At 46.7% G+C, this 25046-nt stretch overlaps 1 protein-coding gene across 4 annotated transcripts in view; it reads right to left on the bottom strand.

Annotated features, from left to right (window-relative positions):
- The window catches only part of SNX29 (sorting nexin 29), a 535094-nt gene that overhangs the window by 191180 nt on the left and 318868 nt on the right, over nt 1–25046 (bottom strand). For all 4 annotated transcript variants that reach the window (XM_027771071.1, XM_014587074.2, XM_027771069.1 and 1 more), the window contains one exon: nt 3550–3666. In XM_027771071.1, the coding sequence (XP_027626872.1) occupies nt 3550–3666 (117 nt within the window). The remainder of the gene's footprint in view (nt 1–3549; nt 3667–25046) is intronic.

Genomic DNA, 25046 nt, shown 5'->3' with positions numbered 1-25046 from the left:
GAGGAGAAGGGATTGCGGCGTGACCATCCCCCCTGGGGGGTGATTTCTCGCTTTCTGTCTCTATGTCTCTCTGTCTGTCTGGCGAGTGCACGCGCCCTATAGCAAAAACCTCTCCAAAAACAAAGATTTTGGGCATACCCTCACATGCGCCCAGTGTGAGTTTTAAGTTACCAAATCCTGAATTCAAACTGTGCTCAACCATGTGTGACTCCAGTGATGCAACCATTGTGTCATCTGCTGGTCCCAAAATTAAGGAGAATGTGAATGAGCAAGAATGGCCTTGGGTTGATTATAATTGAAATGGAGTTGTGGGTACCTGAGATTTCATGCTATCATTCCCTGCTTTTACACATGTTTGACATTTTCTATTTTTATTAAAAGTGAATAAGTAAGTCATAAACTGAGAAGGAATATTTACAACATATACAACTAAAAAAGAATACATAAAGAACTGCCACATGAGGGTTGAACAGTGACATGGCAGTAAAATTTGATGCTCTGCAAGACTCTCCCACATGGGAAGGGTTCAGGTTTGCATCTGGAGACCTTCCTGAGTACACTAGGCATGTGCATACCCATGATTCAGGGCTGGATGAGGCTGGGGGTGAACCATGACATCAAGACCCTATGGGGGGGGGACCACAGAAGGAGTACTAGTCATGTCGCTGAGTTCCCACATGGCTGACCACGATTCAAGTCCCAGACCCGGCAGCTTAAAAACTCATGCCAGACATATGTGTGTGGGCCCAAGATCCCAAGAGGAGAATGGAAGAGAAGTGACTGCGGTGTGGCCATCCCCCGGAGGGAGGGGGATTTCTTGCTCTCTATCTCTCCAGCGAGCACACATGTCCTATAGCAAAAATCTCTCTTAAAAAAAAAAAAAAAAAAAAAGACCCTGTTGGGATTCCTGTCTCTGTCTGTCTCTGTCTCTCTTGCCCATGGAGTCAATAAATAAACTTTAAAAAAGAACTGCTACAGATCCATAAGAAGAAAAATTGTCTAGTAGAAAAATGGGAAGGACTATGAAAAAATAAGTCACAGAAGTGGAAACCGAAATGAGCAACAAGAGAATGAAGAGATGGCCAACCTCATTTATGAGCAAGGAACGGCAAACGAAAACCGTCTTACAGAGTGTTGGTGAGGACGTGAAAGTGTTGAATTGTGGGCACTGACGAAGGAATCACTAAAAAACGCTTTTCCTTTCTAATATGGCAAAACTCAGTACCGTTTAAGAAACCATCCCCTAAAACTCGGCAGTTTCACACTTCAGCACTAACCTTTGGGAGACACGAACTAGATCTAGGAAGTGACAATAAATAGTTCTAATACCACACAAAGAGAGACAGCTGGCATTAAACATCTAAGAGAAAATACCTCCCAGCAACAGTCACGTTATCAGTAAAACTAACCCTAAATCCAATCCTCAATCTAGAGTGAGCTAGGTGACTTGGAGGGAAGCTGGGGACAAACTTCTCCAAGAGACCAATGCCAGTTTAAGGAAATAGAGAAAACAGAGGGGCAAGTCAAATAGCACTACAGAGACGTAATCAACCTGAAAACCCTGTAAGACAAACAATTGACAAGTGTCTTCAATAAACAAATTGTAAGAGAGCAAGGGAGATAGAGATAGAAAGAGATGATGGAAGATTCTACAAAAGAAAAGAAACCTGAGAGAAGTCAAACTCACGGAAAGTGAAAACGATGCGTGCCGAGAGCTTGTGGGGAGGTGAGAGGAACTCAGGGTTCAATGGGTGTGGAATTTCCATTGAGAAAGATGAAAAGATTCTGGAAATGGATGGTGGTGATGGTTGCACCATATATGAATTTTTAAATTAATTAATTAATTAGGTCATCTGGGAAGTCCTGAAGTATTTTTCTATGCAAAAATGCAACCCAATAGTTCCCAACATGAATACACTGTATATTAGTTCAGTCAAAGGTATTACCATACATGTTTTCATCAACAGATAGTTTTCCATTTTATCCCTTAAATGTTTTGATTCTTTTTTTCATGATTCCTGCCCCCCCACCCATGCCCACATCTCCCACCCCCTCCCACAGTCTCTAGTGTCCACAGTCGCTCTGCATGGTTTTGTTCCTTCCGCTCTCTCCATTTCTGCCATAGAGTGCAGACATTCAGTATATATTAAGTGGGGACATACTATGTGAATGTATTTAATGCCACTGAACTAGACACCTAAGGTGGTTAAGATAGAAAATTTCATGTTACATATATTCTATGATAATTTTTTAAATGTGAAGAAAAACACCTAAGAGACATATCAATTACCATGTGTAGAATGTGAATCAAAACAATTATTTAAAAATTGTGACACAAGGGACTAGCAATTAGCATAATGGCTATGTCATTGGACTCCCACGTAGTTGACCGCGGTTCAAGTCCCGGACCCGGTGGCTTAAAACTCACGCTGGGCGCTTGTGCGTGCGTGCGTGCCCAAGATCCCGAGAGGAGAATGGAGGAGAAGGGATTGCGGTGTGGCCATCCCCCCTGGGGGGTGATTTCTCGCTTTCTATCTCTCTGTCTCTCTCTCTCTCTGTCTGGCAAGCGCACACGCCCTATAGCAAAAACCTCTCCAAAAAAAAAAAAAAAATTGTGACACAATTGGAAATTTGAACACCTACCAGTATTTGATGATATAAAGGGATTACTAAGAATGGGGGGGGGGGAGGGACAATGAAATAATATTTATGTTTATGTTTGCTTACTTTTAGAAATATACTAAGATAAATGGTGAAATGGTACCCAGTATTTGATTCAAATAATATAGAAGGAAGAAACAGGTGTAGGTTACTTGAAACAAGATTGGCCATGACTGATAATAGTCCAACTTGACGATGGACACATGAGAGTACATTATACTTATCTGCCTACTTTTGAATATTTAACATTTTACATAATAAAAATACCGCTAAACTTCCCACATTGCACAGAACAGCCTACACTACAAAGAATTATATCACCCAAAATGTCAATAGTGCCATGGCTGAAAAACCCTATGCCAGATGTACACACGATCTAGCATATTCCTCAACCCATAATATTGAATTGAAAACAAACAAGTAGCAAACAACATGTGAAAGTAATGCCATGAAGGTAAAAGATAAGAACATAAAACCAAGACTGCTCACTGCTCATAGAAATCTATATGATAAAGTATGGAAGAGGTGGGGGGCTGTGAAGGAATCTATGCCAATTTCAGAATACAGATTACTAGAGGGAGGACCAGAGAATGCTGCCTCAATAGAATTTCTGACTTTTAATTCATTCTACACCCCCCCCCACACACACACACACACACACATACACACACATCCAGGAGAAAGCCAAAGTGATAGAGGTAGCAGTAGGTCAAATTGCATCTGGCTGGAAAGGAGAGGGCTGCTCACTCTGAGTCTCTGGGCTCTTCTACATCCTCGCTAACAAAGGCCAGAGGAAATGGTGGGGCTGTGAGCAACAGGGGCTGCAAGGACAGGCAGAGCAGGTAGGCAGAACGGCAAGGCCAAGAACTGCCGGGTGGGAGCACTCACCGGCCCACGGAGATCGATGAGCTCCTGCCTCATCTGGGACACGAGGGCTTCCTTGGCCACCAGGGCTCTGTGCAGGCGCTCGTTAAACTCGATCAGCTCGCCGTGCATCTCCGCCACCTGGAACACACAAGCACCAGAGGATGAGGCTCAGGGCAGACCCTCCCCAATGTCTTGTCCCACCTTCTCTGGACCCTCCCTTCCTGCCACTTTGTCAGCAAGGCACCGCAGGTTGCTAGATTATGACATTGCTTACCTGTGAGCAATGCACACCCTCCAGGAGTTGAACACATTTTGACTTGCTCGATCTTACCACTTCAGAGTCAACGGTCCACAGAGGATGGTCAGAACATGCTGTATCAGATCATTTTCAGACCTCAGGCTTTTATCATTGAAGAACTCTTTTCTAGCAAAGGCTTTCATTCTACTCTGAGTTGTGCCTGCCAAGAATGTCCCTGCTAATAGCACAATGAGAATAACTCTGACCATTCTGTTCACGAGGTTCTCGGTTCTGAAAACCAAGAGAATAGACGGCAGTGATGGTGGACTGACTCACAATGGCACAGTTACCCTTCAGCCACACTTACTCCATGGCAGGAAAAGCCCCTCCCACACGTTCCTCATCACCGCACCACACTAGCTCTTGTGGTGGATAATATTATTCCCACCTGCCAGAAAGAAAACCTGGGTCTTAGGACTTCAAGGCTTCCTCAAGGTCATGTAGCTAATGAAGGGCTCAAGGTCACACGGATGCAGGAGCCCTGGGACGCTCCTGCCCCTCACTGTGCCCCGTGCACCTGCTCAGGCCTCTGTGAGTCGCTGACTCTCTCCAGTTTGAATTATTCAACACTCTCAGCTGATCCTGAATACACAAAAATTGAGGTGGCAATAAGGCAGTCTATAATCGATGTACAGACTGCCAACTATAATTTATTAAAACATTTCAGAGAAATGTGAGTTGTAATCCTGCCATGCTCTCCATAAACTATGAGTGAAGAATCTTTTTTAAATTTTACCAGAGCATGTATGCTCGCCAGAGAGGGAAAATGAGAAAGCACCTCCATGGGGAATAGTCATGCTGCAATCTTTTCTCCTTCATTTCTCCCTCCTTTTGGGATTTTGGGCACGCATGCACACACATGGCTGGTGTGTTTCTCAAGCCACCGAATCGGAGACTAAAGTCACACAGTTGGCCATGTGGGACCCAGCTGTCTTAACCATCATGTCACTGGCTAGCTCACAAGCGTCTTAAAAGGCCCTAGAATGCAAAGTCAAGCAGCCCTTGCCTGGCACCTATTCCCTACCTTTGTCAAGAGATCACCCCTCCTGTACCTCAGGTTCACCTGAGCACTTGACTGGACTGCATATGACACACAGACAATAACAGGCATTTGTAATAAGTACTTTTACATCAGATATAAAAGACACTAATAGAAAAATTAAGAGACAGAATAGCTTTGGGGGGAGGGCAAAGGGGTCACTAACCTGAATCTTAACCCAGGAGATTCCAGGGAACACATTGTTTGTTGTCATATAAAAGGTAAAAGACTTAGAAGAAAATGTACTAAGATATTCACACTAGGCAAGAAGTATGTTTTCTTCCACTTCTGTCTACTTTTCCTTATCTAAACTTTCTAATAATGCACAATCTTCTGTCAGTGCAAGAAACCACTTAGACCCTTTAACAAATTAAAATTCTTCACCTGAAATAAAAAGGAGCCATGGTGCAATCGACATGAAATTTATCGGGCTCCTAATGTCTTGAAGCCTCCATTAACTTGCTCTGTGCATGCCTACTCAGACAGCACCCCCTCTGTCCCTGAGGTGCCCACCTCTTTCAAACCAGTGTGAAACACTAAGTGAAAATGGCACACAAGATATTGCAAGAACCATGCAATTAAAGGGAGAATAAGTCACTGAACCTTTTTGCTTTCTTCGTACAGACCTAAAATTAATATTCCCCCGGTCACCTTATTCCTTTAGTATAAAAAAAGCTTAAGCTGATCTTCTTTTGGCCTGTAACAAACAAATAGTGTCACTAACAATCCCTGCACAAACCCTGCCTGTGGAAATGACATCAGCCCTCTACGGGCTTCACTGGGGGCTGGGATTTATGTACCACATGCGCAGCAATTAGGAAGCACATGGCTGTCAATACTACCGCTAAGTACCTGCTAATGTACCCCCACAAAAGTACAAAATTTAAATAAATGCCACCGTCATTTCCAAAGCAAAGCAAGGTTTTGCGCTGTGCCTTTGTTTTTGTTTTGTCTTGCAGTGAGAGCCAGAGTGTTATAACAGTTTTCCATAAATGCATAAAACATCCACATACTCAGCTTCGCATAGTGTTTATCATGGGCTGTCAAAACCCTGGTTCTTTTTTGCAGCCAGAAGAGTGACTTGACCACATCAGACAAACCTTTCTTTCACTAAGAAATAGGAAGAAAAATAAAATCTGATGAAAATGAGGAGACAAAATTTAATGAAATAATTTCCACCAACAATTAAAGCTATGCTATCCCTCCTTTACTAAGCTAACCTCTGAAACTCCAAGTTTTCATATTATATAACAACTTTCATCCTATATAAACCACACTGAGTTTACTGTTCCTCAAGTAACTGTATTTCCAAATTCTAGCATAAGAAATAAACTCACAGCCCAGAGACAGCCTCCTTGGAAGAGCAATGTGAGATCACAAAGAATGCTCATTATCATAAGAATAAAAAGTAGGCTGTCCAACCTCTGTCTCTTGGAAATTCTATTAGACTTGGAGGGTACTTGCAGGACTCATCTGACTCTATTTCAACAGCCACAGAGAATTGCAGGGAATAGGATATAGAGAGAATACACGCCCTGCAAGCCACTCTCCTCCACACAGGCAGAGTGATTTTTCCAAAGTAACATCCGAGACTGTCCCCTACTGCTTAGCATCCTCAGTGCTTCCACTGCCCTAACCCAGAATCCTTCACGGTGTGGACCCAGCCTTTCTCTTCAGTCTCATTTATCTCTTAGTGTCTCACTAACACCACTCAGCCCTACCTTCTCTGTTCCCTGAACGTGCTGAGCTGTAAGAGGTCACCCTGCAGTCAGGGACAAAGGGATGTCCGGCAGGGGAAACCTCGGGTGCAGAGCCTGGAACTAGAGGTAGGCCTGGAGCAGCTAAGAGAAGGGAAGATGGTGCTTTGATGCTAGTCAGGTCTGGGCTTGACCAGTTACTGACAGAACACTCTGGTACAAGATAGTTAACATTTATGAGGCGGAGGCTCTTTACCTACAAAATAAGGGATTAAAAAATCCCACAGTGCTCCCAGTGGCCACTGTGAGGTACTACACCCAGCAGGCTTGGCAGCATGTGTGGGCAGGATAAATGCTCACTGAATGAGAGGTGGTTTATGTGATGGGTGATCCTGCAAGGAGACATGGAGAAAGAGGCTGATGGATAGGCCAGAAGAAAAAGGGTCAGGGTTCCCCAAAGTGAGAACATCATAAAGTTGCTAACCGTCTCCAGGCATGGTTCTAGCTGCTGGGAGCAGTGGGGGGTCACTAAACTTACATTTGGCATTGATAAGACAAAGTGACATGGAGGGAAACTGGAGAGTCAAGCTTATCCAAGAGACAACGTTCAGGGGTCACTTATTTCACAGACCTAGCACATGGCCGGCTGCCTCTCATGGCAGCTTCACGCCCTGGATCCCTACCAGGCACTTGATGAGCTCTCGTACCAGCAGGGCCAGTTTGAGAGTCTGGCATGTATCTTTCTCCTCTCTGTTGTCACAGTCCATGAAAAGTAACCTAAAGGCAGTTCAAGAGGATATGCCAAGTGACAACACTAATGACAGTGACAAATCAAAAGCAAATGCTAGATGAAGAGTCACCGGTCAGGGCTGACCCAGCTCCAAACACAACATGGGCCAAAGAAATGGGGATAGAGCCTTGATTCTCCAAGAGGCCCAAGGCAAACACCGGGCCAGTAGAAGATATGGCCTCTAAATTGTGCTTGGAAAGTACACAACGTATTAGTTAATGAGGTGCAAATGCTTATGAAAGGACATTTGAGTTTCATCCTTTGAGCTGGGGGAAAAGGTAGAAAGAACCAGAAGTTTGGCAGCATCTAATCACTAGCATTTGGCTTTCCAAATCATTGCTGGGCAGTTACCCTGCCTCTCTATTGCACGTATGCTCAAAGCTCGAGGTTAGTACCAAAGAGGACTGGTTAAATACTTCCACACTAAGTATCTCAGGATTCTACTGCTTTTGCCTACAGACTGCCCCATAGGCAGACAGCACTAATCAATGGTTACACCCTTTCCTCAAGAAGATAGCCAGGCGACCAGAACCAGTCAATCAGAGTGCTGGCCTACAAGATGATACCTATTTGATAGCACTATCCTAAATGATGGGTGGGGAAGCATGATCAAGAAGCATTTGAGTTGGGCTTTGGAAAATGCTGCAGCTGAGGCTGCAGGAGCAGAGCAATTCCTTCCAGCTGGTTTATCATGGAAGATCATCTCCAAAAAGAGTGTGGCTACGAAAAAGCTTTTAAGTCTATGAAAATCCCAGAAATGATCGTAATTACCTGCCAAATCACGAGAAGATTATAAATTTTTTTTAAATGCCTCTGGCATTCTCTTTCATACCAGAATGTTCTCTCTGTCTAATCACATTCAAGTAAATCATGATTTGCTTCCCTTCAGTTGACAAATCAGACACTTCTTGATTAATGAGATCAAGACACCCACCAAATTGCAATAGCAACTGAGGTTCTTTTGGTCACATAACCAAACTCTCCAAGAACATTCACTTAGATGCCTCAGAATCTAAGCTTTATAAAACTCACTGCTGTTTTGGGGCCCTGTTACACTGGCTGAGGAGGGACCTAGATCCTCTTTCTGAGATTACTACATTGCTCTTGCCTAGTTAAAAACAAACTATTTGCCTTAACACACTTTTTTTTTTTTTTTTTGGAAAGGCTTTTTTTGCTATAGGGCTTGTGTGCTCACCAGAAAGACAGAGAGAGACAGAGAGACAGAAAGCGAGAAATCAACCATCAACCCCTAGGGGGGATGGCCACGCCACAGTCCCTTCTCCCAGGATCTTGGGCAGGCACGCACACGCACCTGGTGTGAGTTTAAGCCACCGGGTCCAGGACTCGAACCACGGTCGACTACATGGGAGTCCAACAACATAGCTATTACACCAACTGGCTGGTCCCTTAACACACTTCTGAGCACCAACTACGTGTCACCTTGTATAATCTTTGCAACCTTCCTGCAGGGTGGGCATGCCTTCGTTAAAAATTGAGGCTCAGAGAGGTTGGGTTATAAGCCTACTTTATCAGGATCAGGAAGAAACAGAGCAGGGATTTGAACCCATATCTTTCTCTTTTTTTCTTTTAAGTTTATTCCTTTATGTCATGAGAGAAAGCTACAGAGAGACATAGAGACAGAGAAAGACAGGCACCCTCAAAAGGGTCTCATACTATGGTCCCCTCCCCAGCCAGCCAGGATCACAGGTACACACAGGCTTGATATTGCAGGCTGACTGGGGAACCGAACCCCAAACTCTCAGAGGGCTCCAGCAACTGGAGAACACGCTGTTGCTGCACCACCACTGGGCCAAGACTCATCCAGATGGCCCTACTCTGTGCTCTTTGCATTCCATCTCATGATGTGACAGAAAGCTTGTCACTCTCGTGGGAGGAAAATGAGTATGTCCTGCAGAGGGAACTGCCATGGTATACACCAATGACTCATAAGCCAAGCTCATCACTAGTGACTTAGAGAGCTTCTGAAAATGCAGACTTTGGTCCCACCCTAGAAATTTTGATTCAGTGAACTAGGGGACAAAAATCCAAAGAAGTACTTTATAACCTGGTGACTACAATAATCAACCAGAACTGAGAACCACTGGCAAAGATGAAGGGGAAGCATCTCACAGACCTGGCTTTGAATTGCAATTGAGCCATTCCCTAGTCGTAGAAAATAGAAGTTTTTCAATTCGTCATTTGTAAAACAGAAGTGTCACAGAAACTCCACTTACTGGCTCTCAGCCTCTGAACTCTGAAATGAACAAAGCTACAAGCCAGAGAAGAACCACATCAACCCCGCCTGCCACCAACAGATGGCAGTGACCATCACATGCACCTCCTTACTCTCAGGAAGGGCATAGCGAGTGAGTCTACACCAGCACTGCACAAAGGACTGGGGCCCACGGACCGGTGCCTGTAGGCAAGTTGTTTGCTACCTTTCCAAAACAAGGTGGGATCAATGGGAAGTAAACATTTTCAAAGGTTCTAACCAGGACCAGCCCCAGAGTGTGGTGGTTAAGCATTGTGTATTGGGAGCTGGATTCCACACGAACAACCATGGTTTGAATCCCAGCCCCAGCAGCTTGGAAAACACACAGGATATGTGTGTGTATGTGCCCCAAATCCTGATGGGGTGGAGAAAAGGAGGAGAAAGGATTACAGTGTGACCATGTCCCATTGAGGGGATACTTCCTCTCTCTCCCTACTGAGTGCATGTGCTCTTTGGCATTAAAAGAGAAAAGAGAGAGAGAAAGAAAAAACAGAAGTAAGGAGAAAGAAAGGTAGGTTCAAAGCAATTTTATCTCTCTGAGAACCAGAAATTTTATAACTTCTAGATTTTTTTTGTATTTTATAAAAGTATCAGCCTACAATCAATTGGAAATTTAAAAACAAAAAACCCTAGTTCTTTACCACAAATTGTTTGAGAAGCATTTATCTACAAGAAATATGCTGTATGTAAAGCCATGTGGATAATAATAATTTTAAAAAGCCAAAATAAAGACATCTTTGAATACAATTTGTGAAAAGAGTTGAAAAAAGTATCAGTGCTATCAACACCTGCCATTCTCTTAGGGTTTTCTCCTAGAGTCGCAATTTAAGCTTAAAAACTAAGAAAATTAGAACATTAACTAAAATATTACGCAGGATGGAGACTCAAGAGGTCCTCACAAACTTCTCGCTACCATCACTCTTTTTGGCCCGGCCTTCTTGCCTTTTGCCAGTTACGTGGCGTGCCATCAACCAGAAGAAGTGAGGCTCCAGGGGCACAGAGCTACGAGTGACAGTGAGAGCTGAATCCAGTTATTACGGCCCGAAGCCCACACCCTTTCCATCACGTGACTCTTCCAGTGACAAATAACCCTGGAAGAGAAACACTACTCTGATTTGATAGTGAAGGAAACTTAGGCTTGGGAAGGTACGTGACCTGTCCAAGACCACACAGCTATGGACTGGCTGTTCTGCTTTCAACCCAATGCTCCGGCTCCTCTGCTGGGGACCATGAGACTCGTGGTGGAGACGAGAAAGGGGGAGATATTCTAAAAACCGAAGTTCTCTCCCCACGTAAGTGCTGATGGTGACAGTGGAGTGGGGAAGGCAGTGCACCAGAAGTGTCCCACGCTCCCTGCAGGCAGCACCTCATCTGAATCCCACAGCTGCCCTACAAGGTAAGTGCTGTTACTGTCCCTGTTTTGTAGCCAAGGGAACTGAGGCAAAGAAAAGGTCAGCAATTTGCCCAACACTACGCAGAACTGAGAATCAAATTTCCGTGATCATGGCTATGCCCCTCAATCCAGCCTCTCAGCAAACATCACCCCCTCATGCTGAGCTGGCATCTCAGAATACCAGAAGGAGACCTGGAAGGGGGAGGAACCAGAACGGAGGGCTGAGGGCATCACTGAAGGGACAGTGTCCTATCCCCTCCCCCGACACACACAGAATGGCTGCTGCTTGCAGGCAGGGGCGTGAAACTGGGCTACAGCGGTTCCCACTGCCTTCTGAGCCTCTTAAGGCCCATTTTTGTTGTCACAGTTTACAAACAGACCTCTCAGGGGGAACCCAGAAGTAAGGGGAGGAACACCCAGGGACTTCTAAGGGACTGGAATCCACCCCCTGACACACACCCAGGAAGAGTCTGGAAGCTGCCCACAGTCTGCATGTACTTTCTGCAATGTGATTTTTGCTTCATGTGAAGGCACCGTGGGAATCCTAACATGAAGACATGTTTCTGATGCTCCACACAGAGGAGTCCTCTGAGGAGAGAGGGGAGCCTTGGATGGTGCATGGAAAACGAGCCCGTGGAGGCCACAGCCAGCTCTTGCCTGCTCATAGCTGCGTGACCTGGAGTAAATCACACATCTTTGGGGTCTTATTTGTAAAACGAGGATACCGTCACCTATCGTACAGGTATGACGTGAGCTACGAGGAAATGACAGAGTTCCTGATGGTCCCAGCACCTGCCACAGTGAATGATACTGTCACACGGGGAGCGCCTGCTGCGGGCCGGACAGTGTTCTTCATACTTGGCACGTGAGCACACACTACTAGCCTGGGAGGTGGAGATTAACCCCATTTACACTCGGGGAAATCCAAGGCTCAGAAAGGTGAAGCAAAGGTCCCAAGGCATGCAACCTGCAAAGAGGCAGCAGCCTTACTCTGGTACTCGTGGTCCTATGTCTCCCGCCTTCTGTGTCTCTCTACCTTCTTTATCCCTTTCAGTCCACCTTTTGCTTTGATTCTGCTGTTGTTCAACCTTGCCCTGATGAGGCAGGAGCTCTGGTGTCCAGGGACTCATTCTGCTTGACATCATATTGAAAAGCCACCAAGAAGGACCAGCAGTTGGTGTAATGGCTATGTCACTGGACTCCCATGTAGTCAACTGCAGTTTGTGTCCCAGACCTGGTGGCTTAAATTCACACCGGGCGCATGTGCGTGCGTGCCCAAGATCCAGAGAGGAGGGACTAGCAGTTAGCATAATGGCTATGTCGCTGGACTCCCATGTAGTCGACCATGGTGCGAGTCCCAGACTTGGTGGCTTAAAACTCATGCCAGGCGCATGTGTGTGCATGCCCAAGATCCCAAGAGGAGAATGGAGGAGAAGGGATTGCGGCATGGCCATCCCCCCCAGGGGATGATTTCTTGCTTTCTGTCTCTGTGTCTCTCTGTCTTTCTGGCGAGTGCACGTGCCCTATAGCAAAAAAACTCTCAAAAAAACAAAGCAAAACAGGGAACCAGCAGTTAGCATAATGGCTATGTCGCTGGACTCGCACGTAGTCGACCGTGGTTCGCGTCCCGGACCCAGTGGCTTAAAACTCACGCCGGGCGCGTGTGTGTGCGTGCGTGCCCAAGATCCCGAGAGAAGAGAGGAGAAGGGATTGCAGCGTGACCATCCCCCTGGGGGGTGATTTCTCGCTTTCTGTCTCTATGTCTCTCTCTGGCTGGCTGGCGAGCACACGCGCCCTATAGCGAAAACCTCTCAAAAAAAAAAAAAAAAAAAGTTAAAAAAAAAAAAGCAAAACCAAAAAAGATTTCAAGAGAAGAATGGAGAAGATATTGCGGTGTGGCCATGCTCCCAGGGGGTGGGGGAGGGGGATGATTTCTCACTTTCTGTCTCTCTGGGTCTTTCTGGTGAGCACATGCACCCTACAGCAAAAACCTCTCCCAAAAAAAAAAAAAAAGAAGAAGAAGAAAAAGAAAAGCCACCAAGCAACAAGCTCAAGCTCAACTGAAACCCAAAAGGCAGGTCTGCACTGAAAGCCACGAAAGTTGCCACGGTGATAGCAGAGTGTGGGCTCTGAGTGCATAGCACTACGGTAAGTACAAGCTCCTAAGTAACCTGCTGATAACTTCACATTTGAAAGACTCCCTTAATCTCTTCTGTAACAAGCTTTCCATGCTCAGAACGCTGAGCTGTGAGAAGTAATACTTAAAAACACTGGACTTGGGTTACAGATTAATAGCGAGAAAAACACCCAGTACTGACAGTTCAATCAAGAACAGAATGCCTCTGAGAAGCAGATGTTTGGGTGACCGTTGACAGCCCTGCTAGGGGCTGCTGAGTCCTGGATGTGGATCCTCATTTCTCTCAGCACGTGGCCTGGCAGAGAACACGTGATCAGGCCACGGTGCAGGGCTGCACAGAGCAGCAGCTGAGGACAGCCCAGGTGACCTCTTCTCTCCTGCCTCCCACTAATGGCCCTACGAAGCAAAGGCAGGACACACCGATCAACAACATTAAACTGCAGCCAGCACCTTCTAGATGGTTGTTTGCAACAAATGAGCAATGACAGAAGGAAAAAGCAAAAAAAGAAGGAAGAAAAAACATGAGCTCTAGCCTTCCACGGAAAGATGTGCTTGCCTAAAGAAGAGTGCGCACAGCATTCAGGCAGCTGAGAAGGTTTTTAGCCTGATTCCCATCAGGTCTCACCTGTCCTGTTAGAGCAGGACCAAGAAAGGCCCTGCAGCTGGTGGTAAGGCACAAACTCCAGAGCCTGGCAGTTTGGGATCGAAGTCCATCTTCCCCATTCCTAGATGTGACTTTAGGCAACTTCCTTTTACCTCTCAGGGCCTCAGTTTCTTATTCATAAAACTGAGCTAATGACAACACACATTTCACAAGGTTTTGATAAGGCTTAAATAAGTTAGTATGTAAGTGCTTTACTCAGGGCTCAGCATACATGAAGTACTCAATAAATGTCAGCCAGTATTCTCCCATTCAACAGGCACAGTGGAAACACCAAATGTCACTGGTCCTGCATAATCCACATCCTCACTGTCTGAGCTATCTGCCTCCTCCAAGCCTGTGACCAAGCCTCAGTTTAGAAGCACCCCCCACAAAAACACTAGGTCAGATACCGATTCCCTGCTGCCCACCACCCACTCCCCACAGCCGATCCTCAAATGGCCCTCTTAAACCCAAACCAGACCACATCCTTCTCTGCTTAAAATCCTTCAGTGATGTCGACATATAAAATGATACACAGTCCCCAGCTTACAACAGTTCAATTTTTTGACATTAGGACAGCACGCAAGAGATACTTATCCAGTAGGAAGCATACTTGGAGGGCCTAGACAACTGTTCTATTTTTCATTTCCAGCACAGTGCTCAATAAATGAATGAGCTATTTGACACTTCACTGCCAAATGGGCTCTGTATGAAATGAGTTTGCCCAACTGCAGGGTAATGGATGTGTCCTGGGGTCATTTAAGGTAGGTTAGGTGTATTATGTGCATACTGACTCGATAGCTTTACTAGGACAGAAGCCCATCAAAAGTCAAAGGGTATCTGTACATGATGCTTGTAGTGTGCTTTGAAGTAGTGCTAGGGGCTTGGGTGAGGAAAAGCAGGACTGGCCCTGGGCCACTGGAGTAGAATGGGACGGTGTAACAGGTCCATCGAGGGAATTACACACTTTTGTCTACATGCCCAAAGTTTCCCCATAATCCAAAGTTAAACAGAAAATCCTTTGCTTTCCCACTAATGTCCTTGGCATGGCACAGAATCAACGCAGGGAGGGGAGAGGTGGGAAAGAGGAGAAGGGAGGGTTATTTCAGGGAAGGATTAACCCCGAACCAGATGCTGTTAATACATCTGCATCCCATCTCCTTCCTAAACACACCTCCTAAAATCCCATCTACCCTTGAAAGCTTAACTTGCATCTCATTCATCTCCCTCCCCAGCTCCCCTGACCTGTTCATCTACTTCCCCACCCATAGTTCCCAGCAGCAGTAGCAGCACAACTACGTCTACTGAGTATTTACCACCTATCCAGCCCATCGGGCTCAACATAAGGCTCTTGTGCACATAAAAAAGGTGCCCTCTGAGTGGCCACAGCTCCTGGGACCTGGGCTTGGTGAACAGAGTGTGACCAGCTGTGGTGAGCCACAGCTCACACTGGTCTGTCCAGAAGGTATCCTGCACCACTACACACTGAGGTCCTAGGCTATGTCAGCTACAGTGCTGCTCCAGTTTTACAAGGGAGGAAACTAAGGCCCATGAGGGCTAGGAAACTCGCCCATGTTCACAGAGAGAGGTGGCAATAGCTGAACACCAATCCTCTCTTGTTACAGGAAGTCCCTGCAGACGGAGGTATGGTACTCCCGCGGCCAGCCTGCAGGCACGCCAGAAGACGACGCCATCTCCTGGACAGCTCACAGCCCTGGCACAGCACACTGGATCTCACCCGCCTGCTACAGTCTTACATGGGCTTGCTGCCAGAGCCACCAATGACACCAGGCCCCTCCAGGGCTTATTTTTGCTGGATTGATTGTGGAAAGGTCAATGGAGAAGGAAGGGAGCCAAGGCTCCTTTCTGTTAACACGGCATATAATGTCGTTCACCCAGCACCACACAATGGTTATAATTATAGCCCATTACAAGTACAAAACACAGGGCTCGGCTGGGCCTGTGAAAATGGGTCAAGAATTGCTTTTAAAGGCTCTACCGGCCTCTCTGTTCAGAAGTACTGCTGTTACAGGCTTGCGCACAACTATCGATCTCCAAGCATAAGACCAGAATTGGAAGGCACCTCCGAGTTGACCTGTCTCCTCCCCAGCACAGAAGGCCTCCCCCAGCCTGCAGAGAAAGCAGCCAGGGAGGAGTCAGGGAAGAAGGGGAAGGCAAGGTAACTATCATGAAAAGCATGATATCTGAGCTCATACTCTGCTGGGTCCTGTCCTAAGCACTGTCCTACAAGTGTGTCCATGGGGCAACCTGTGCACTCCCTCCATGACACAGTTCCTCTTTTTGAGATGTACCCTCAATATCTAAAAATTATGTGATCTGTTAATTAACAAGTATCTGCTGGGCACATAACTATCCAGCAAGCCTTGTTTGAAGCACTGTGGGTACAACAGCAAAAAAGAAATCGATATCCCAGCCTTGTGGCTTCTACCTTCTAGGTATCAACTCCTACCTGCCCCATGAGAAAACAGGCTTGCAGAGGTCTTGTCCTAGTACAAGTTAACAAGCAGAGGCTCTAGGACGGAAACCCAGAGCTGCTTCTCAAAGCCACCACGCTGCCTCTTCTCTCCTGTTCTGGGGTTGTCACTGTTAAAAACTCTCCCCTTTGTAAAGCCAAATGTACCTCCTGGCATGGTTCTAGAACTGCTCATTCATTTGCTTATTCAGTCATTTATTCGTATTTCTTCATTTACTCAACAGACATTTACTGAGCCACTGGGTGGGTACCTGGCACTGCCCTGGGCATCAGGCATCAGTGTGGCCAACCTCCCACCCTTGGGAACATGGAGAATAGACACCCACCTAGCGGGGGTGGGGGGAGTCAGAGGAGGGTCCCAAAGCTGTTACAGGGAGCTGAGGCCTGAGGGGAAAGAGATGAAGCAGCACACAACAGGAGAACAGGCTCAACCCTGCCACTCCCCATGCCAGGCTCATCTCCCCAGGAAGTGGGGTGCCGGGTAAATCCGGCAGGATCTGAAGTCCGGTAGGAGATGACCTCGGCGCAGGCAGCCTGGCCGGGAGTATGGGCTCACCAGGGTGGCTCATCGTCATTGCTGAGAACCAGCTGCCAGGCCCAGGGAGTTACATAACATTGCACATCAAATACCAGCTCCCCAGCTCAGAGGTGTCTCCAAAAGTATTTCACCCTCAAGTGTTGCTTTTACATTTATTTTGCAGGGTGCTGGAAAGCCCAGACTTTCATATAAAGATGTAAATCCTGAAATTATATGGCTCTTTGTCATATTCTAATGTCTTCGAGAAATCAAGGGAAGCCAGTAGGCATTTTTAATCCTATTCCTTTGGAAAGAATACACAGAGCCCTCCTGAATATTTCAACCACAGCTCAATAAATTATGCCCAGCTTTCACAAAAAAGACAGTAAGTGAAAAATATTATATTTTATGAGCATCAAAACTGCGTTTGCCCCTCCAGAGTCCCTTTCCATCACAAACAGCACTCCGTGGAGCGGAGAAGAACCCCCAGCTACTGACCGCCCTGCCCCTCGCAGGGAGCAGGACGCAGCCATTGATTTGTGCCAAGTAGTAATTTGGGAACACAAACTCCTGGACAGGGACGACACCTCGGGGATGAGTGGGCAGTGTGGGTGGGGGGAGCACTTTGCAGGACGAGCTTGGAGCTTTATGGCTGGGAATTGGTTCCGGCCAGCCCGTGGCTCGCTCGGTAACCCTGGGCCGGTCGCTCAGACTCTCTCCTCTGATGCCTCGGTTTCTGCCTCTGTAAAATGGCAGCCACAGGAGCACTGCCCTCATCGCGTCCTTAGAAGGATGAAGCGAGTTAATCCCTAGTTAGGACTTAAATGATGACGGCATCCTGATTCCTGAGGCTTCAATTAGCACAAAAGTGTGTGCAGCCCTCTGATTTCTTTAAGCCCCTGGCCACCACGATGGAAAGACAAATGAGATGGAGTCTTTGTCTTGACTGACATGCACGGTACTCGTGCTGGGGAGAGCCATGCTGTACACTGTAAAGATGTATAGTGACTACACAGAAATAATCATTGAAAACAAAACAAACATACTTAATGAGAATAGGACAGTGTGGAATGGGGGAGGTGAAGAGAAGAGTTTAGAGAAAGATAGCAAGTGAACAATAGAGAGGCAGGACGTTAGTGAGAAACAGATATGGTTTATTAACTGTTGATGATGACATGTATAGTATTCTCAACTGGATTGCTCTGAGAAGTATTTCATGACGGGCAAAGTATTTTTACAAGCAAAATGAGAAATAGCGATTGACTGTTTTAAAAAATAATTATAATAATAATAATAATGATTGGGGAAAACATAGAAAAGATATCGACTATTGAAGCGGGGAGATTAATGTCTTTGTACTGACTGACATGCATGGCATTCCCTTTTGAAAAAGCAATGTAATACGCTGTAAAGTTATATGTAATCCAATGTAATATAAAGAAGATTATGATGATAATAAAAAATTTTAAAAAAAACTAAATAAACTTAAAAATATTTATACATTCTATTGTGCACCAAAAATACATAAAATTGCATTTGCTAATAAAAATAATATTTTTTAAAAAAAAGAAAACCAAACAAACAAAAAACGTGGAAATTAAAAGCAGACAGACTGGGTTTGAATCGGGACCATGCTTTGCTGGTCATGTCCTACAAGTAGGAGCAGCTGGCCTTTCCGCTGAGTTCTGATCAGCTCTCAGTCTCACAGTTTCACCAGAAAAACGGACATGGTAATCTCTTCCTTCCAAGGGGTACCGTGAGGCCGGTACTTGGGAAAGTACCAAGCACGCGACCCAGCCCTCGGCAGATGTGCAGCCAGCATCAGTTACCTTTCTTCCTCCACAGAGGCCTGCAAGAAACCCAACTTTTCCCTTAGGTCTCTCTAGCCCCCTTGACATACTTGAAAGATAAAAGCAAATATATCACAACGTTTCCCTGCCTCAGCCTCCCTGCAGAGGCTCATCAAATGTGATCTTCCTTTGCTTCCTATTAGTAGGTTGTCTGGGAAGTCATGATGTGTTTTCCTACGGGAAAGTGTGACATGACTTTCCAGACAATCCAATACTTGAGTCATCAGGGCTACGAGACCACACCCACCTCCCAGAGTCTGGCGCAGGTAAAAGGGAGTTCACTCTTCAGCAGCATCTATCAAGGGCAAGTAGAGGGGTTCGGGGAACAGGCCTAAATTTCTTTACATCCTGGCACAAAGCGCTGGGCTGGAAGTCACCTGGCTACTGTGAGGACATGAGTCCACTGCTGTTCTAGGAATGACAACTATGCTGAGTCAACAAATGGGTCCTTGTGGCAGGGATACTGACACTCATCAGCTGCTCTATCTGCTCCCCTAAGTCTTCCACCCCCCTTTGCACAATTGGGCACAAGCTTTTCACTGTTCTGGCTGATGGACTCCAGGCAGAAGTGGCATATATTGAAAGTCACAAAACAGTACTGTGTGTGGTGTGTGGTCCTCAGGTGTCCCTCTCCCTGCTACACGAAGTGAGAAAGCCATGTTCTCCAGATGGGTGAGGTGAGAAGAGGGGGTGAGAGGATTCTGTCAGCCCAGATTCCCAAGTCATTATGTGGAACAAAACAATATGGTCCCTGTCACTGGACAACCCTTGCTGCACACATTACGTGAATGGGATATTACCTTGTGTTTTGTTAAAGCACTGAGACTGGGATTATTTGTCACTGCAGTAGAACCAAGCCTATCCTGACTAACACAACTTTTCATATGACAACTCTGTATCTTCCTGACTCTCCCACAAGGTGCCTGAAAGTATGACGAGTGGCAAAGAAGCCAAAGAAGTCTAGCGTCACTACAGCCATGGGAGTAGGTATCATGATTCCCCTTTCACCAAAGAAGAAACTAGCCTCAGGCAAGTAATATCATTTATTCAAGGTCATACTACTAGTAAGTGGTAAAGCCAAAATTTGAATCCAGGCTGACCTGGCCACAGGTATTCTGTCTGCTACGTGGGCTCAGCAAGTACTTTCTAATGAATTCTACAGTCTGTGAAGGCCCTAGGTAGAATGCAGACCTCTCCTTGGACTCTAACAATAGTGACCATAGACTGGATACGTTCTATGTGCCCAATGATGTCCTGGATTCTTTACCAATCACATTTCTTCGCTGTAGTATTTATCTCTTTAAGGTATATTCCCATATTATAGGTAAGGAAACAGAGGCTTAAAGAGACTGTGGGCAGAATTCTCATAACATTATAGTGAAGTAAATAAAGGTTTATGTAGCCCTGATATAAATGCTACTATGTGACCTCATACAAATTACACAGCCTCTGAACCTCAGTTTTCTCAGCTATAAGATGGGTTTTTTTTTAATTTGCCAGAAAGAACATGCACTTGCCAGAGAGAGAGAGAGAGAAGGGATGGAGGAGCCAGAAAGCACCCTCCATGGGTCATGGTCATGCTGCAATCCTTTCCCCTCCATTTCTCCCTCCTTTCAAAATTTGGAGCACATGTTTTATCAAGCTATAGGTATGGTACTCAAACCATGTGTTTGGGCATGAGAGATTCAGCCACCTTAACCACAAGGCCATGGGCTGACCCGTAAAATGGACGTTTTAATGATACTGATTTCCCAGGGCTGTCAAGGGAATGTGATAGCACCTGCGGGGTCCTGGCCACAAACCTGATACACTGTGAGACTGCCAAGCTGCTGCCGGGATGATATCCCAGTGGGAGGGCAGCCAAGGAGGCTCTTCCTCTGCTGGCCCTGTCCCCAAAGAGCTGAGTAATTTATGGCCAAGGTTCTGAGCAGGGCATGCTTCCCCTCCGCCTGCAACCCCAGGTCTCACACACGACTCCACACTGGCTAAGGACACAGACAGCACTCCATCACTCTCCTTTTCAAGAAAGCCTTGCCCTCAGCAAATTAGAAAGGCAATGATCTGTCTTCAACAACTGATCAACTTCCCACCTCCCTAACAACTCAGCCCCTGAAAACACAGATGAGATATATAGATAGAAATCTACTTAGGCTAAGAAGAAAAATAAACCACACTCCTATTCCAGGATGCGTGAATATTTCTAAATGCAGGTGCTTCCTAGTCTCCTCTGGAAGCAGCTGCAGAGAGACTGTGGCTTCAGCTCCAGGACTGCAGCACATTCAGGCTGAGGCAAGTCATGGGACCATTACCCAACACCTGCTGAGCCCCGGAAACATATACTGGGCACCAGTGTCACGGCAACCTGTTTACTTCTTTGGTGCTTTTATTTCTAGGACCTGAGGAGGGTTACCCCAGATCTAGGATGATAACAGAAGATGCTGAAAATGGCTTCAAAGTCCCAGGGCTACTCCACGAGGCCACAATCCTCTTTTGCCAGACAACCCCACCCATCATGGTCTCAGGGAGACAGTCTTCACTTTTCCATTAGAATTCTGAGCCAAGGAGCTAGATTTTTCTTAAAATTCTTCAAAGTGAGGTTTATAAAACCTCTTTAGATGATCTTAGCCAGTCCCATGGTCTGTAAGTACTGTCTTCACACTGATGACTGCTAAGTACATCACCCACTGGAAACCCCAGACTCCCATATTCAACTTGCTTACCTGACAGCTCCACTTAGGAGCATAGTACAAACTCCAGACTTTGGGAACCAGCAGTTAGCGTAATGGCTATGTCGCTGGACTCCCACGTGGTCGACTGCGGTTCATGTCCCGGACCCAGTGGCTTAAAACTCACGCTGGGCGCGGGTGCGTGCGTGCCCAAGATCCCGAGAGGAGAATGGAGGAGAAGGGATTGTGGCGTGACCATCCCCCCTGGGGGGTGATTTCTCGCTTTCTGTCTCTATGTCTCTCTCTGTCTGTCTGGCGAGCGCACGCGCCCTACAGTGAAAATCTCTCCAAAAAAAAAAAAAAAAATCCAGACTTTAAGGTATTGATTAATGGCCCAACAACCAAACTCCTCAGTTTCCTGCCAAACCTGCTCCCTTCACAGTCTCTCCCAGTGACAGCCTTCCATTTGCTCCAGAATCATTCAGACTCTTCTCTCAAATCCAAGGCACAGCAAACACTGATAGTTCTCCTTCTCCTTCCACAACTCATCAGAACCAGCCACTTCCTTGGCCCTCCCTCTGCCAGCACACTGGTCCGAGCCACTGCCCTCTCTCACCTGGACTCCTGCAACAGCCCCCAGGTAGTCTCATTGGCCCCATTGCCCATCTACTTTCAACAGAATGGCCAAGGGCTGCCTCTCTTACTCTGCTCAACATCTCCCAGAGGCTCCTTAACTCACTCAGAGTCAATGCCAAGTCCATACCATGCCTTAAGAGGCCCAACCTGACCACACATAGATGCCGGATCTCATCTCCTGCCATTGTCCATGACAATCTCTGCCAGCCTCATGAGCCTTCTTGCTGTTCCTAAACACAAGAACCTTTGCATTGCTTTCCATAGGACTTTCTCTTCCATGAGGTTCACTATCTCTCCCAGCCTGCCCCTTATTCCAAGATCACTTTATCACCTTCAGAGTCTACCTTGTATAAATAGCTCTACTCCCCATTACTCCCTAATACCATGTTCTGACTTTTATAGGACCCTTACCAGCATTGGACACACTCCCATGTACTTTCTCATACTCACTTTATCCCCACAAGAGGGAAAGGCAGGAGGGTGGTGGTTTTTGTCTACTATGTCCACTGCTGAGCCATCCCTGCCCACCCCAGTACCCAGAACAGTGCCTGGAACACAATAAGTACTTAATAATTATGTGTAGCATATTGAGAACCAGGAAAATTACCTCTAAGCATGTTTTAAATTAAAAATAAAACAAAACAAACAACAACAACAACAACAAAAACAAAAAAAAACAGGCATCCAACCACAGAGAACTCCAGGACTCTCCAGAGGAAATGATCTGTATGCCCCCGCACTCAGCCTCTGCCTGCAATGTGAGTTAGATACCTCACTCTGGGGCTCTCCTTCCCTTGAGGAAAGAAGATTAAGGTGATGGGAGGAGGGGCTGGTGGGGGACAGGAACACCGGCCTCCAGTCGCTGTCACAGGGCTTGACATGGTTCTTGCAGGTCAGCAGGGCTCACTCCTGCAGCTGCCCCTGCCTCTGCCACCGTCCTAGGACTCCCAGGTCCTGCTCACAAGCTGTCGGTGGAGCTCAGGTCACCAAGTCACCAGGGGAGATACAGAAGGTGCCTTGTCCTACTTTCCCGGATCACAGCGAATATCACACACTTTAGCTCGTGTTTTGCATAGATGTCTGTATCTTCCACCAGACTGGAGTTGGTGCAGTCAGGCAGGAACTGGGGTTTTGTTCACACTGTATTGGACAAACGCAGTGCCTGGCTCAGTCCATGCTCAGAAACCACTCATCAAAGGAGCACTGATCGTCACTGTGGCAGCCCAGAAGGTCCTGACCACGAAGAATCGAGTGAAATGCCTTCCCCCATTCCTGACTGCTTCCAGGATGTTATTCCATGCAAAATACAAAGCCCACCCTGCCCTCCTCCATGGGTTTAGTGATTTTGAAACGGACACCTATGATGCTCTCTGACCTCAAGACTCTATATATTTTTGTCTTGCCAGAAGGTACTTGGGCTCGTCAAAAGAGAGGAAGAGGTAAAAAGTACCTCCCACAGGGCACGACCACACTGCAACCCCCTTCTCCATTCTTCCATCCTGTCAGGACGCTGGGCACACATGCATGCCCAGTGTTTTTCAAGTCACCAGAGCTAAAACTCACACCATGCAGAGGACCAGGGTCTAGTCCCCCAAGACTCTTGAAAAGGAAAAGAAATGAAGGTGTGTGTGGAAATAGGAAGAGGCAGACTTTAGAGGCAAGTGAGCCTCACAGTGGGCCTGCCTCACTGTGCCTAGGTGGGAGCTCCAGGGCAAATGGCTGAACTTCCTGGCCCACAGGTGCCAGCCCTGTAATGCAGAGCGATGAGGCCAGCCTCACTGGGGAGCTATGAAGCAGTAGGTAACCGCAGACATAACATGCTGGGGACAGTGCTCAGCAGATGGCAAGAATCGATATAGAACTGTAAGGAAAAAACAAGAAGATGCAAAAGAAGATGCAACAGTGGAACCAGAAAATGAGAGACACGCAGCAGTTCGCCCGCCTGACTCCCGGTTTCCCAAGTGCACACAGCAAAGAAAAGCGAGTTCTACCGCCAGGTGATTGCTAGGGGCCCTTTACAGCAGAGGCAGCTGGGATTTCCATATGACACCACCTCTGAGCCCCTCCGCATCTCTGAGGAATCTACCAGTCTCCCGCCTAGACCTGGATGGGCTTGGGCCACTCTGGCTCCAGCTCCCTCCCTAACAAGGGGACTGATTTTCTGTCTCCCCTGGTCTATTCCTTTAGCCAGTCAGAATCTCTCTGCAGCACCCCCAGTGAGGAACTGCCAGACATTGTCAATGCTGTCTCCTCTAGAACTTTCCACCCACACCCTCCAAATGGACCTGATTAGTCTGCTCCAACTCCCAGGGGCTATGTCCCCTGCAGAACGGCTTCTACTACCTCTGCCTATGCCCGACCCCTTCCCTTCAGCCTGGAAGCTCCCTGAGATCTGAGATGTTGTTGTCTTAGAGTAAATCACCTCATACCCAGCCCCTCACTCTACACAGAGTAAGTCCACTGTGTTCAGTAAGTTTTATGACTCCAAACACCAATGTGAAAAAAAAAAAAAAAAAAAAAAAAAAGTATCTGGGGGCCAACAAGTGGCATGGTGGTTAAGGGTGCTGGACTCCTGCATGGCCAAAGTCCCAGACCTGGTACTGTGTTCAGTAATTTTTATCACTACAACCAAAAAAAAAAAAAAAAAAAAAAAAAAAAAGGACCCAGTTTAACTTAAAAACAAAACTCACTGGCGTTGAGCCTTCAATAAGACAGGCTGCCCCATAAGGCATGGAGCTCCCATGACCACAGGTTCCTAAGTACAGGTTGACCCCTGCCCACCTTTCCAACCTCATGTCACACTGGTCTCCTTCCAGTTCCTTCAACAAGCCTTTCCCTGCCAGTCTTTCTGCGTGGGCCCCTCCTCCCTGCTAGCCCTTCTCGTAACTCAGGCCTCGGCCCAAACATCACATTGGCAGGAAGGCCTTCCTTGACCACCCTGTCCATGGGGGCTCCTCCCAGCACTGGTTTCTGTTCACTAACTGTAGTTTTCTCTATTACTAAATGGCAGCCAGCTCCCAAGACGGTGGCCAGTGGTCCTTATCTGCAAGTGCTCACGCCCCACATCCCCTGCAGTGTGGCTGGAT

This window comes from Tupaia chinensis, unplaced genomic scaffold (genome assembly GCF_000334495.1).
Source record: "Tupaia chinensis unplaced genomic scaffold, TupChi_1.0 Scaffold000182_1, whole genome shotgun sequence".
Lineage (NCBI taxonomy): Eukaryota > Metazoa > Chordata > Mammalia > Scandentia > Tupaiidae > Tupaia > Tupaia belangeri.
This window is presented reverse-complemented; position numbering and strand designations above follow the sequence as displayed.